Here is a 14,338-nt window from a genome sequence, read left to right on the forward strand (position 1 = left end):
TTCACACAACAGACTTTCGGGTTACAAAAGCACACACAACACATCTCCGTGGTTCAGCTGCCCAGTAAATTGGGTCAAGGTCAGCAGAATGCAATGGCATTCAAACAGCTGATAGCAGTGCAAAACCCATGACAGATACAGAAGTCTCCATGCTAGGTATTTTATAGGTGCCAGTTACTGAAGGATTCTAGATACTTAGATAATATTTACTAGAGAGAAGGTAATCAGAGGAGGAAATGTAACTGAGATTCAGATCAAGAAGTTTAGCAAAGAAGCAATCTCTGTACTGTGTGTCTTGATGTTATGCAACACCAGAAGGTACCTGATGTAATGACTTTTGCTATGAATATCATTTATCTATGATGTGTTTCTGGAGCTCTTTTCAATTTACCAAATGGACTAGTGAGGTATCTTTCAGCAGAGTGGAAACAAAACAGCTGCTGAAGTATTTACAATCTCTCCTATTAGGTTCAATGTGAAATCTCCAGCAACTGAAACCTTGTTCTTTTAGAAACCAATACATTTTTATTTCTTACCTTAAACATTTGCTTGACTTTCTGTCGGGGTAGGTTCACATTCAGCTTGTGCATTAGCTGGAGCACTTCATTAATACTCAGACTGCCATCACCATTCTTATCTGCCTCATCAAACGTCTGCTTCAACCACATTGAACAGGAGTTAAGGAACAGCATGGAACAGTAACGGCTATTACTGATGTAATAATAGTAAAGGATATTATGTATATATGATATTTTCCATGTTAGGAAAGACTGGGTATTATACTGGGGATGAAAGAGAGTTTACAGTAATATATAATTCTACACATGCTATTTCAGTAACAGTTTCCAGACTTGCTATGCTCAACACGCAACACATGCTATCGACCCATACTATATAGCACAGAAGAGCTAACTTCTGAGAGAGCTGCAAAGCTGCATCACACTTTGTCCTGTAGAGCCAAGTGAAACAGACACCTTTACACAGGGAGTAACGGATGAAAGAATATACCTGTATGGTTTTCAGTTCACTCCAGTCATTCACCTCCAAATCTTGCCCAGAACAATCCTCTTCAAGGACTCCTCTGTCTCTGGAAACAGGGAATATAATGGGAACCACTTTGAAGCTTTGAGCCTAGTGCTTACTTTCAGCAAAACAAATACTAGAAGGAATCCCTATGCTATTGATAACTCTCCAGCCCCAGGAATTACTCTCAGATAGCATTAAGAAGGATATTGGTCTCTGGTCCTTTGGCGTTTTGAGAGGCTGTCTTCATCACTGATCCCTGCCATCAGGTATTTTAGCCCTGTGATCCAGGTGCGTGCTTCCTCTCCACTGGAAGATACCAGGTCCAGAGATTCCATATGGTCTCCATAGTAGATACTGAAGCAGCAGTTGGGATCAAAACTGCCATCAGCATAGCGCTGAAAGATCTCTGACTGCTTCCCCTCGCAAACCTCCTGAATAGAGTCGATGGAAACTAGAATGACAAAAGCATGTAGTTCATCAATGAGTGTGTGCCAGCCCTTGGCCACAGGGTGTGTTTATCCTGTAGAGAAACCCTGCAGAGAAAGGGCCCAAACCAAACACTGCAAGGTCCCCAGCTCACACATGTTTGGCCTGCAACTCAGTACTACTACTACAGTATTGCAACCTGCAGAGCTGACAACAACCACTTCATCTTCAGAAAGTAATAATCATAAGATCATTTACTACCCTTTACATTCAAATACAACAATCTTCTTGGTCACCTATCAATGAGCTAAATCATTCCTGCTTGCTTGGTTGTAGGAGGGCAAGACCCTAGGAGGAATCAGAAGTTCTGGGGCTGAAACTCACTTTTGGCTTTCTCATTCTTCCGAGAGGGTCTCCAGCGAATACACGACTTGTGCTCATCCAGGTAATAGAAGCGGACCAACCCTTTGGAACTGCCACGGAGCTTGATCATTTGGGTACCAGTTTGCATGGAACTCATACATCTTTCCACTGCAGAGAGAAATGAAGTGATATCAGTAAGTCAAGCTATTAGCAACACACTTATTTGGGTGGATTTAGCTGAATGAATAAGATCTACCTTCTGATCACACTCTAAATCAAGCTACTGTCAAGTATCAGTTACTAGAATAAGCACAAGGAAATTCAGACAATATTCTTAAATCGATAGGTAACACCTTAGTTGACTGGCAGTATTCCTGCAAAAGGAAAGCAGATTTGGGCACCATGTCTGCACATGTATGTGTACTGAAACACGCACCCTGGCCTGTCTGTGTGACTGGAGGCTTAGAGGACTAGAGAGGGGCAGGAAAACCTGTAGGAAGAACTCAGTGGTACTTCTATCAAAGAAAAAAGCAAACCTTTTTGTTCTGAGGTTTTTCACCGCATGGAAATGAGCAGAGCACACTGATGGAAGACAAGTCTGACTGCTACCTACCATTGTTCAGGTACCTGCTTTAAGGATTCATTTCTATGCATCAAACAAAAACCTCTCAATCTTGCAATGAATCATGTTTTTGAAGAAATAGCTGCTAACTTGAGGCTGGAGTTTTCTTTGTGCTTACATAACATTTTGCACTTCAATAGAACCTTTTTGCAGAATTCAGCTGAGGTTCAGCTCTCTTCTGATCTAATGAGTTGCCTCAATTTGCATCTGGACAAAACAGAGTCATGGAGAGCAGATGGATCTCTGTACTGCGGCAAAAAGCAGTGTCAGAACAGAGCAGGAGAGAGGAGCAAAGAACACTCAGTTCTGCACTTGTGTTCTTACAAAGTGACACTGGACTGACGCAGAGAAAAGGCTCAAAGTGATGTTTCATGGCTCATGGTAACATTTACAGTTTCTATTAAAAGTTTGAATGTAATGATAAATAACAGAACTATGCAAATCATAAATCCCTACAACTTGTCCTGCTACAGGAATACAAAATAAGGGCCCAATTTCCTGCTTATTGTTAGAAAGATGTTCTAGTGCCTGTTAATTAATGATTCCTGGCTCAGCAGCATTATTGTCCTTTAGGAGTTTCTGGGTTTGATGTATGCGTGTGAAGGAGTGGGAGTATTTCAGCATGTGGGGATGAAAAGAAGTTAGAAGGATTGAGTCACAGAGTATTTTTATACAGGGACCAGCTTTGTCAAAAGCTTCACGTCCCAGGTTCAGCACAGCTCCTGGTTATGTTCTACCACACTGACCCTCCCCAGCCTCTTTGGAGAAGTCAGGCTCAGCTCTGACCTGATAACAGACCCTGACAAAGATGCATCCTGACTGTGCGCTTCAAAACAACCCCTCTTCAAACACTGTGAGGAGAGAGAAAGAGATTTCAGAGGCTTATTTCTCTCCAGGGCCTCCAGAAGACACAACATGTTTGTTGAAAGCCCTCCAGCACACGTGCGCTGTAAGGGCAAGCTGTTCCCTTAAAATACCACCAAACCACAACAGCTTTCCCCCATGCAGACGAGGACTCCCACACTTATCCTGCACCCAGCACTGCCAATCCATTGAAGAGATAATACTTGCTACGGGTTTTAAAAGTCCCACTGGAAATGGTTTTGCAGCTATAAGTGGCTCATCAATAGGTAAAGCAAAGAACTGACTGGCTCCAAGTGTTCCTGCCAGGAACATTATGAATCATAGAATGGCTTGTACATGGACTATCATAGACTCATAGAATGGTTTGGGTTGGAAGAATCAATTTCAGTTCAGAGAGGAGGCATCAAATCCTTAAAAAAAATGAATATATAATAACAGCATACACATGTTCCCTCTGTACAATCCATCCAGTAGAGCTGTGAGAATCCTGTTCAAATGAGAGGTCTTGAGATCAGAAGATATTCTGAAAATTCAGCTGATGCCTGTGAGCTCAGGGAATCCCCACGGCAGCTCATGGGACCGCTTAACAAGGGCTCCCAGAGTGTCACTTCTGACCCTGAAGACATCCGCTCAAGTAAGGGTCTTATTACAAAGTTTTTACATTAATTTCTGGCTACAGCACCCTGGGCTTGTTCCTTGTTCTTTGAAAAAGAAAATGTCTGTGTAATTCTGCCAGCCACGGCAGGGATGGCATTTGCTGCACCCGAAAGATAATGTGAATAGGACAAAAAAGTGCTTATAAGGCAGCAGGCAATTCTGGCCAAGGCCACTGAGGGTTTCCTCACTGGACATGAGTGGCTCAGGAAGCCAGCTATTAAAATGCAGTTAATAGAAGAGGAAACATCTCATTTCTATAGCAAACTCCAACTGGGTTTGTTGGGCTTATTACCTGCTTAAAAGCAAGGCTGCTACAAAGCAAAAAGGGACCCTGCTCAGCTGGCTGGTGAAGCTTTAGAACTTTGCCATTCTATATCACGATTTAGAAAACAACCTCTCAAGAGTCCAGTGACCTATTGTAGAAGAAGACATCAGAGATGCTTCTAAACACTCATTTCAGAGTGAAAACTACAAATCCTGCATGAAAAATCAAAAAGGTAAGAGGCGTACAAATCCTGGTAGATAGCAAGGCTTTCCTACTGATGGCACGGAGAGGGAGATTGATTCTATCTCTGCAATAGAACATGTCTAAAGATCTGCACAAGTCAAAGTGTACAGCTTTGCATTTGCTTTTCCAGAATAATGTAAAGAAATCAGTAATGGAATTATAACTGAGAAGTTCTTGAAGACCGAGAGAATTGCAGGAGCAACCATGCAACATAATGTAGGACTAGGGCTGTGGCTCAAGTTCTTCCTTCTTTTCTGCCCCCCCCCCCCCCACTACTGCTGGACAAAGCTGTCACTAAATAACGGCTCAACACAACAGCTTTCAAGGTGATAGCATCACGCTCAGTGCAGTGGCAGGTATCCAGCCTGCATCTTACCAACATGGCCCATTTTCCATCTTGGAGAAGCAACAATGCTGCCACCAACCCAGAAAAACTCTTCAGCCAAACGGGCCACTGAGAACTTATTCTGAAGCAAGGGAGTGTTTGAGGCATCCATATCTGAGACAAAGAGCAGCTTCAGAACTGAACGCAAGCAAGCACCGATGGCCTTAGTAGATATCAAGGTTCTTCAGGACACATTTTCAATGTAATAGCATAAAAATATTAGCAGGAAAATCCAAGATAATTGGTGATTTCCAAAATCCAGTGGTATTTTCAGATTGTTACAGAGATGTTTCACAGTAAATTTAGGCCTTCTTCCAGATTTAGTCCAGATTTAGGATATTAAAATCCTAACAAATTCCTTTTTGTTCTCTATGTGTCTATTTTTGAGGACTGGGTGGGTTTCAGTTCCGTATTTTCAAGAAGACACATGACGGCACATGAGGCAGTATGACAGGTAAACGAATCCATTTCTGGACAGAAAGGCTTCCCCATGATATCCTTTGCCAGTTGCTACTTTACCAGTTGCTGGGCATACACCAAGACATCACAATGATTTACAGTTGTTGGCTTTTCCATGGCGCTTTCTCCTTCCAACATAGAGGTACCTCTTCTATATGATTACCAACAGATTTGCAAGTCCCACTCTTGCTGAGGGCTCTGCTTGCTCGTCAAAACCAAGCAACAATATCCACTGCAGTAAGGAAGTGCAAAGTTAGTAGCACAATCCATTCCTCCCCCTGCACTCCTAAGCCAGCCTTGCCTTTCACTGCGAATCTGTTCGGGTGCTGAAGCTCTTCAGTCTCTTTCCAAGTCTGAATAAAAAGAACCACATTTTCTTCTCTTACAGCTCTTCAAAATCTCCCTGTGTCAGTCTTCACCTTCTCTCAGAAGGTTCTCCTCAGTATTTTAATGGACATGCCTGCCAAAAGGCAGAATCTTTCTCTCTAGGCAGTAAAAACTAGATACGACACAAACACAGCAACACATGTTTGCTTCCAATCCTAAATCCATCATACGCACTAATCCTAAAGCTGGGGTTCTGCCCTATCCAGTCAAGGGATTTGGGTGACACGTTACAGCTGTAGGGGAAAAAAAAAAAAAAAGGAGGTTTAAAAAAAAGTGCTTTCTTCTTCACCTCTGTTGGCAGCATCTTTCCATCTCTCAGCCTGTTTAGGAAGGTCTTTGCAAACTGACACAACCCCACAGAAGATGCCTGCTTTAGGACACATCCAGGCAGCTACCCTGTACAGAACAAATGCTGCACACAGAGACCAGGAATGCAGAGGGTGCTCAAAATATGACAGAGATAAAAGCAGGTAAGGATTAATGTTTAAAAAGCTCTAAGTCACTGCCTCATTCCATCTGAAATGCACCCATTAAACTCCAAACACAGAAATATGTCCTTTATGTTACCGCAACACTTAATCTACATCAAGTTGCAAGCACAATATACAATCGCTCTTGCCATCTGTGATCCACACAAGGAGCCTAATATGCTTCTAGCTTGATGAGCTAAACACAAATTGCCCGTTTAAAAACACACTCATTAAGTGCTTCCTACTCCTCCTTTCAGTTTAAAAAAGCTTTTGACTAGTTAAATCTAGAGATGATTCACTCTCAGTGTTGTTTATTTCACCACCTCTGCCCAGAGTTCTTCTGTCAGGCTGGACCCAGAATTTAACCGATTCTCCAAAGCAAACCCAAACTGGGTCTGTGCTAAGGGTCAGCGGTGGCAATAATGCTGCGTGCACTCTTGTCACATTCTGCTCTTTATTCAAACACTTCAGGAATAGCCTTCCCCTGTCCTAAGGCATCTTTCAAGAGTAATTTAATGAGAAGACTGCAAACTAATTGTCATCAGAGAAAGAACAACTTCTTCTGTAAAGAAACACATATTCGTACAACAGAAAACTGCTCCACAGAAGGCAAGAACCCATTGAGTGTTGTTCTGAAAATCCTAATCCTTCTGTCTGATGAAGACCTAGCACAGGCCACAACGAGACCTGAGAAATGTGAGCTTCATTGCCTGCTCTACTGCATGCTCTGGATTTCTTAGATACATCAGCAAACTTCTTTGTGGTTAATTTCCATGCTATAAAAAGAACATCTTAAATGGGAAGGATGACATTGTTGTACCTCATAAGGGAGGAGATACCACTAAACTTAAAGGCAACAGAGTTAAGGCAGAGTTTTGCAATAAACCAGAAGTATCGCGGTGGTTTAGCTCCCTTTTGTTTCCTCTTGCAACATTAATCAGGACAATTACTCGCAGTCTCCCAGGTTGTACATGCACCAAAATCTCAGCAGCTGGCACTCTGTGTGCTGGGCACCAAAGGCACTCCTTTTACAATTCAAAAATGGATTCTGTGAAGACATCCTAGATTCTGCATTAACTATTTATGTGTTATCAACCTGGGGATAAAGGGAAGAAGGAGAAAAAGAGTGAAACCTAACTCCTATTACAGTACGGCCCAAGGTATTAGTTTCACAGTTCAGAACTAGAATTCTGCATAAGGAGGACTCTGAATGTGGATTCAGTTTTATTCAAGGACAGAGAAATGTCAGTGATTTATAGCACCAGAAAAGAAGAACTAATTCAATGTTCAAGTTAAAGTTAGATCTGCAACCCAAATCCCACCCAGAGAAGGTTAATTTAAGTCCTTTTACTTGGCACTATCAATCCACCCTCCAGGCCTCCTAAGAAAATGATCACAAACAGAATCGTTCCAAAAGCCCCTCTATTCCCTGGTTGTGCTGGATAGTAAGTAACAGTGTGGGAAAGCAACAGGAAATAACAAAGGGTTAAATGTGACATAATCCCTCTCCCAACTCTTAAACTACTCAGCTGAGTACTTAGGACATAAGCCTATTGAAATGGGTTTCTATTCTTGTCTCACTGGACATCCTCAGAAAAGCCTTGCTCACCTGACACAACATGCAGATTACACACTTCTTTCTTTCCATGGCACTTCAGAAACTTACTGTTCTCTGAGCGTAACAAAGGCTTTCCATGCCACAGAAAGCTTTTGAAAACAGCAATGTCTGAGTCTGCAGGCTGGCCCTGGCTCAGCTAAGAGCAGAACTTGGAACACTTGACAAACAATGCTAGAAAATGACAAGTCTGGAGAAGGAAGAAATTCACTTCAAGACCGGTGGAAAAGCCAGAGTCTACCATATGGAGAAAGAGCATCTTGCAGAAGAGACAGGAGCACAGCATATATATGGTTTGGAAGATGGGAGAAAAAACTGTAAAAGGGAGATCCTACTGAGACCAATGGGTTTATCATTAATGCAATCCATCAGGGGGATGACAGCCTTCTAATACACCTGCTTTACTGCTGAGGGAAGGAGAAAGTGTTAATAATGATTTCATACAGAGGGAAACAGCAGTAGCACTCAAGAAAAGACAAAACTAAACATTTCAATGCAGGAAACTTCACTATATGGGCCAGACTCTGCCTCTCATTTGTCTTCTGCACATCAGGACTCAAGCAGAAGACAAAGCAAAGACCCAGCACCAGAGGTAGAAAAGGCTCGAGTGTTGCAAGAAGCTTGAGCATGTCCGGTAACAGCATGCTACTGCTACAGCTAGCTGCTACTCTGCAGCTCACTGCCAGTTGAAGATAGCACAGAAAATACCTCAGATGTACTTTATAAACTGATTTTAGTTTAAAGTTCATATTTTGATTGCCACAGACATCAAATATTCCAGCCCTGATACTGTAACTGACCTGTAAACCCACAAGGATTACACTTGTAACTTTACAGCTCTGAATTCCATGTATCCTCACATGAACACACTGCAGACCCACTTTACCAGATTAACAAACTAACCTCATCACAAAGGCTGATTCTAAACCACTTAGCAGCACATGGGCATCTATTAACTTTAATACAGGTATCGCTATATCTGCCTTCCTACCCAGGGAAATCTTGCTCCTGATGGCTGTAGAATAAAAAGAAGTGATTGCCAACCCACAGCATGGGTCATAAAAGAAGGAAACAAAAGGTTCTAATGTCATCAGGCACACTGCTGTTGTGGGTACACTTGCTCTCTCTCACTTACTTTTATCCTCCCCATTGCACATTTACCTGCAAACACCAGTCAAAAAGCCCTGGAAAACCAGCAGAAATTACAGGTACAGCCACAACTCTGATACCCATAGAGCTTCCTATGAGTTACCAGGACTGTTACTGTCTTCTGAAGTACTAAATGCTGAGAGTTTTCCAAGGAAAATAACAAAAGCAAAGAAACCTCACTGAAAGGCACATCACTAAATACATTTGCATTACAGTAAAGGTTCAAAATCCAACATACATAAGCACGAACAGCAGGAACACACAAAGCTTGACTTGATGAACCAAAGTCATGCTGCTCATTCACTGCTTCTAAACGTGTGATTTATGCTTCTTCCCTTTCCCCCAGAAATGCTGCTTCCTGAAGAGCTGAAGTAGCCTAATCTACACAGCAAGACCAGTTAACTCAGCTTCAGTTTCTCCTCTGCTGGAACCATATGCCTTCGGGTTCACATTGCTCTCTCTTCTTTTACTGCTGTGTGTCCATATGCAAGAGCTGTTTCTGGTATAAACTCTTACCAAAAAGAGGGAGATGGACAGTATATGCTGAAGAGCGTTACATTTTCTATCATTGTCTGACAACTAAAAACTTCTGCATTTTAAGAATTCCCAAAATAAATCACTTTTAGATGGTTTTGGTAACTCCCATGGAAGGCAAAAATCCAGCTGCATGGAGAGCTACGACCAAATTGCCCGCACTCACTTCACGGGCTCAGAAAGGCCAGAGCACTGGCTGGGCCGCAGCATTATCCCAAATGCCTGTAAGCTGCCTTTCCCTTAATTCTAACACACTGCACTCTGCTGACCTTTGGCGCGGACCCTGCAGGGCTACAGCCGACCACAGGCTGCAGGACCATCTGGACAGCAACTCTAAGCACAGTAATCCACACTCGAGATTAGAGCCACGCATCTCGCCTGTGGCGGAGGAAGCTGGGTTAGTAACTGGCTTCTGCTTCTCACCCCCATGCTCCAGAGCTCAGTGTTTTTACACTGGCTCCGAATATACTCAAGTTATTCAGTTTGACTGAAACACATCTGTCTTCAGTATGCACCAATCTACGAGGCCACTAATTCCACTGGGAGAAGCAGGAATGACTCCAACATTGCACATCCCAGTGCACCCTCTCCATACTGGAATTCCCAGCAGGTAAGCCCCAAGACAGCTGCTTTAGCTGAGCAACCACACACAGGAATGTTTCCAGGGCTTTCCAAAACTGTTGAGAAAGTTGCATTATTAAAATGAGCAGTCCCTGAAATCCCTTAAATTACTTTATTCCCACAAAGGAGTATTTGTGGAACTGGGATCCATTAGCATCAACAGCACAAACGTAACTCCAACAATTAGTCTGCCTCCTTCCACGACGCAGAGTTCTCCTGAGCTCCTCGGAAACAAATGAGGCAATTATTTTAATGAAGTGAGAACTGGCTTTGTGTTTTGAGGCCTGGAGTAGGTTTTGCATTAAGGAAGACTGTGTCTTTAATAAACACAATCAGATTTGTGTGTCAAGCTTCCTCAGTGAAACTGTAGGAATATTATTAACCCTTGTCCAGACGTGTACCATCTTGGAGATGTGTCTCTGCCTTCAGTGATTAAAATATAATAACAGTAGCTAGCTCCTGACCTCTACTAAGAATTCTGATGCTGGTTTTGGCAAAGGAAATCCCATTTCCAAGATACCTACAGTAAAAAGGAATTCAAGCTATCTGAACCTTTTTCCTTGCAAAGCTGTAGTAATGCAATTTTGTTGACTGTCGAAAATGTCAGCATAAAATAAAGATTTTAAGACTCTAAATGTAGCTCTAAGGTCACCTTGTTTCCAACCTCTGACTTGCATAAGAAAATGTCCCTACACACTTAATTGAAGATTGTAAACTCTTTATATTTAAAGATCTTTCAGCACTTTGCCATCTGTTCTGTGACACGGGTTATAAAAACTGACAGGGAGATTAAGGCAGGTTGGGAGGGAAGAAATCCGTCAGTATGATTGAATGCCTTCTATGAAAACACCTCTAAAATTCAAAAATCTGCAGCAAAACAAGACACTGAGAGACACTGAGAAGAGTCATCTCCTGCTCCTAAATGCATCACCACAAATTGATTTTAACTCACAACTCTGCTTCCATATTTGGGGTGAATTCTAATACATCCTACCTGTAACAGACTCAGAACTCTTCTGGACCTTCCTTTTGTGCCATGTACCATTTAAAATATGTGAGAGGCTTCTTATTTCTTCACATATATACCAAATACATACAGCTTCATGAAAAGGGGACCTGAGCTGCACCGTCTCCAGGAATAACCCAGTGTCTGCCTTCCCAGTTACACGGCGAGTGCAGGCTACTGAATGGAATCCACAGCAGGGTCAATGACTGCAAGTCACTGCAGCTTATTGCCTCATTTTTTTCAAGTCTTGGATGCAATATAGCCGGGGTAAAAGCCCAGGAAGTAAAGTAATTGCTTCTGGGTTCCTAGAGGAAAACTATTTCCATGTCGATAGGGTCTCCAATATCCACCTCGGTTTGAAACAAAGTCTGACCGATTCGCTTCCCCCAGGGTTTAGAGCCAGAAGACAAGCAGAGATTTGAGGGCTGCTAAGAGGCTCAGCTTGCTGGCTGCACTGTGAAACAGGCTCTCTGGAAAATATTGTACAGAGATCCACATCTAACAGTGCTTCTGACAGAGCTGGTCCACATTCCTCCTGTGTCAGGCCACATCACACCATAGAATTTAGTTGCTCTCTGCCACATTAATGCCTTTAGACCTGCAGAGGCCAATCCTGATGATCCCTCCTTCTGTAATTCCCTAAAATGGGAAAGCTTTCCCTTTTAGCTGAACCAAAGTCACATTCATCAAACAAATTATTCTATCTAGGGAGAGAAGTTATATGAATTAAAGACTCCACATGGGAGGTGTCAGGTTTAAGTTGTGCTCTCAGCATCGACACAGAATTTTCTTTGCAGTCTTCTCTTTTTCACTCAAACTGAAGATGAGGCATCTTTAACCATCTGTAACTGAAGGCAGAACAGCAAAAAAAGGTGTGCAACTGTAGTAACATGGCAACATCAATAGGCACGAAGCTGCAGAAACAGAATACCTGTGTATGGATTTTTCTTTGGTGACCTACATTTCAAGAATAATCACTGTGATTATATCAGCTCCTCAGCAGAAGACTTTTAAAGAACCCTTGCACATAATGAAACAGAAATAGCACCCAAGAAGGTGGATCATACCTGTGTAAAGCAGTTTAATTATAAGCCATGTTAGTATTCGGAACTTAAAATGACAACAGGACAAAGAAAATAATTTTGATAGAAAATCTCAAAAACTATAACTGGAAAGTAAAACCATAATCAATCAACAGACTCCAGAACAGGGACCTTTACAAGCTGATCCTCAGAGTGTCAATTATTTCACAACTAAAATCCTTCTGGAATTCAGACAGAAAGAACGGTGGGGACATATTTGAAGGAAACACCAACTGTCAGTTGCTGAGTATAAAAAGCAGCATCAAATGCATCATCTCTTCTCCCTCACTTAATTCCCACCTGCATCACACCAGCGTAACACAAGGACAGGGCAACAACTCTGACTGAATTGAGACAAAAGCCATGTCATTACTGATGCTTATGATCCACTACTTCATGGTTTCCACCATTACCCTGCAGTGGGGTTTGGAGCTGCTGTTGCTATGGGACAATACAGAAGTGGTTAAAGTAAAATAAAGCCATACTGTAGTGGTAGTGGCCATGAAGATAGCTGTTTCAGTGAATTTGTTTTGCTACAGTTTCCATGCCTGTCAAAAGAAAGGATCCATCTTGATTTATGCTTTACGTTGCTCTCACCATGATGTTTGACCTGAGAAGACCTTGCAAGATGCCACAACTGCCAGATGTAAAAATTATGTGAAGCACATCAAGAAATAAACAGCACTGTTCTGTAGGTTCCAGACCTATGCTTGCCAAGCACCTCATCTCCATCATCATGCCCTAACAAGGACTTCTACTCTCCTATATCTTACTGAAGATAAAACCTGCTTTTATGTGTATACCAAGGACAATGCAATTTCTCAACTGAGAAATCAATTTACAATCTCAAAAGTAGACAAGGATTCACAACAGCTTTGTGTACCTTTAAAGAAGTGGTATGTTCTTCCTTATAGAAGGTTTCCTTTTATATGATGAAGGCCTCTAATTAGTTGGATTAAAAAACCCAAACAAACCACAGCAAGAAGAAGATAGTTACACATAGAATATTGTATGCAATTTTTCTTCTAAGCAGTTCCTGTGAAATGAACCAATTCCTGCAACACAAATACGTGTTCAACAGCAGTCCATTGAGATATGCTCTTGTCATTGACCAAATTAAATATTCCTTTAGATTTAATTCCTGGTGCAGTGCTCATTTCCATTGTGCACTTGTTTCTCCCTCATATAGAGAAATGTAAATGAAGAGGAAAATTTAATCCCACATTCAAGAAACCCTGTGCAGAATTCCCAATGAAGTTATTTATACTGAAAGTTCTGGGGGTTTCTGCTGATCAGAAATAAAAATGTCATTTATTTATCTACTTAAGATTTCTGGTATTGCTATGGAACCAAATCAAAAACGATCTTTGCTTGATAAATTCAACTGAGAAATGCAGCTGGGATCATTAGTTTGTGGTAAGAAACAAAAAAGCTGTTTCTGAAGGCATTATTTTTGGCAAGCTCCTTCCTCGGTTCAACTAATGGGACGCGGCATGGCAGACTGTAGCATTTCAATCACCTTCAAAATAATCATTCTGCTGTAACAGAGTGATGGGTCTGAGTGAGCAGCATTTCACCGTGTCTGATTTCTCATGGATTTCTCATCTTTTAATCTGTAATATCAATAATACCTCATATACTCAACATCAAGGACTGAACCCATCAGAAAACAGGCAAAGGTGATTCTTTGAATCAGAACAGCAACTTCTGACAGGAGAAGAGGATGGCTGGCAGCCCAGTTTTTTCCAGCACACTGAATTTGTGAACTTTCACATTTTGATTTTCACTCAGTTTCACATCAACAGCACTGATCTTTATTACACCGTATGAAGACTCCTAGAGGCATTCGTATACTCTGGAATTACCAGCTTTGGTGTGTTACCACTGTTTTACACCTGAGAGGAGGATCACATTGATGTCTGATGCTACAGGTGACAGCAAGAAGGTGGTCACCCTTTAAAAACAAACTTCATTCCACTGCCATGCCTGTAGCTTCAGGTCCTGGAAGCTCCAGTCTTTTAAGTTACCCCATTTGTTTTCAAGGTGCTTCCACGAGCTGGCTTAGAACGACACCATCTGGCAGAAACACTGTGGTGGTGAGCATCCTTCAATCTCAGCCTGGGCATTTTCTGTCTGGGAACAAGGACAGTAACTGCTACATTCA

The 14,338-nt window shown here is 42.0% G+C and overlaps 1 protein-coding gene across 1 annotated transcript in view; it reads right to left on the minus strand.

Moving 5' to 3' along the window:
* Positions 1-14,338, minus strand: part of PLCH2 (phospholipase C eta 2) — an 80,141-nt gene that overhangs the window by 31,022 nt on the left and 34,781 nt on the right. The window contains exons 5-7 of the mRNA XM_062614585.1: positions 1,837-1,983; positions 1,234-1,477; positions 537-666 (exon numbers count right to left, since the gene is read on the minus strand). Of these exons, the coding sequence (XP_062470569.1) occupies positions 537-666; positions 1,234-1,477; positions 1,837-1,983 (521 nt within the window). The remainder of the gene's footprint in view (positions 1-536; positions 667-1,233; positions 1,478-1,836; positions 1,984-14,338) is intronic.

The sequence above is a fragment of the Pezoporus occidentalis genome, unplaced genomic scaffold (genome assembly GCF_034315485.1).
Source record: "Pezoporus occidentalis ecotype Australia unplaced genomic scaffold, CSIRO_AGI_Poc_V1 ctg176, whole genome shotgun sequence".
NCBI lineage: Eukaryota > Metazoa > Chordata > Aves > Psittaciformes > Psittacidae > Pezoporus > Pezoporus occidentalis.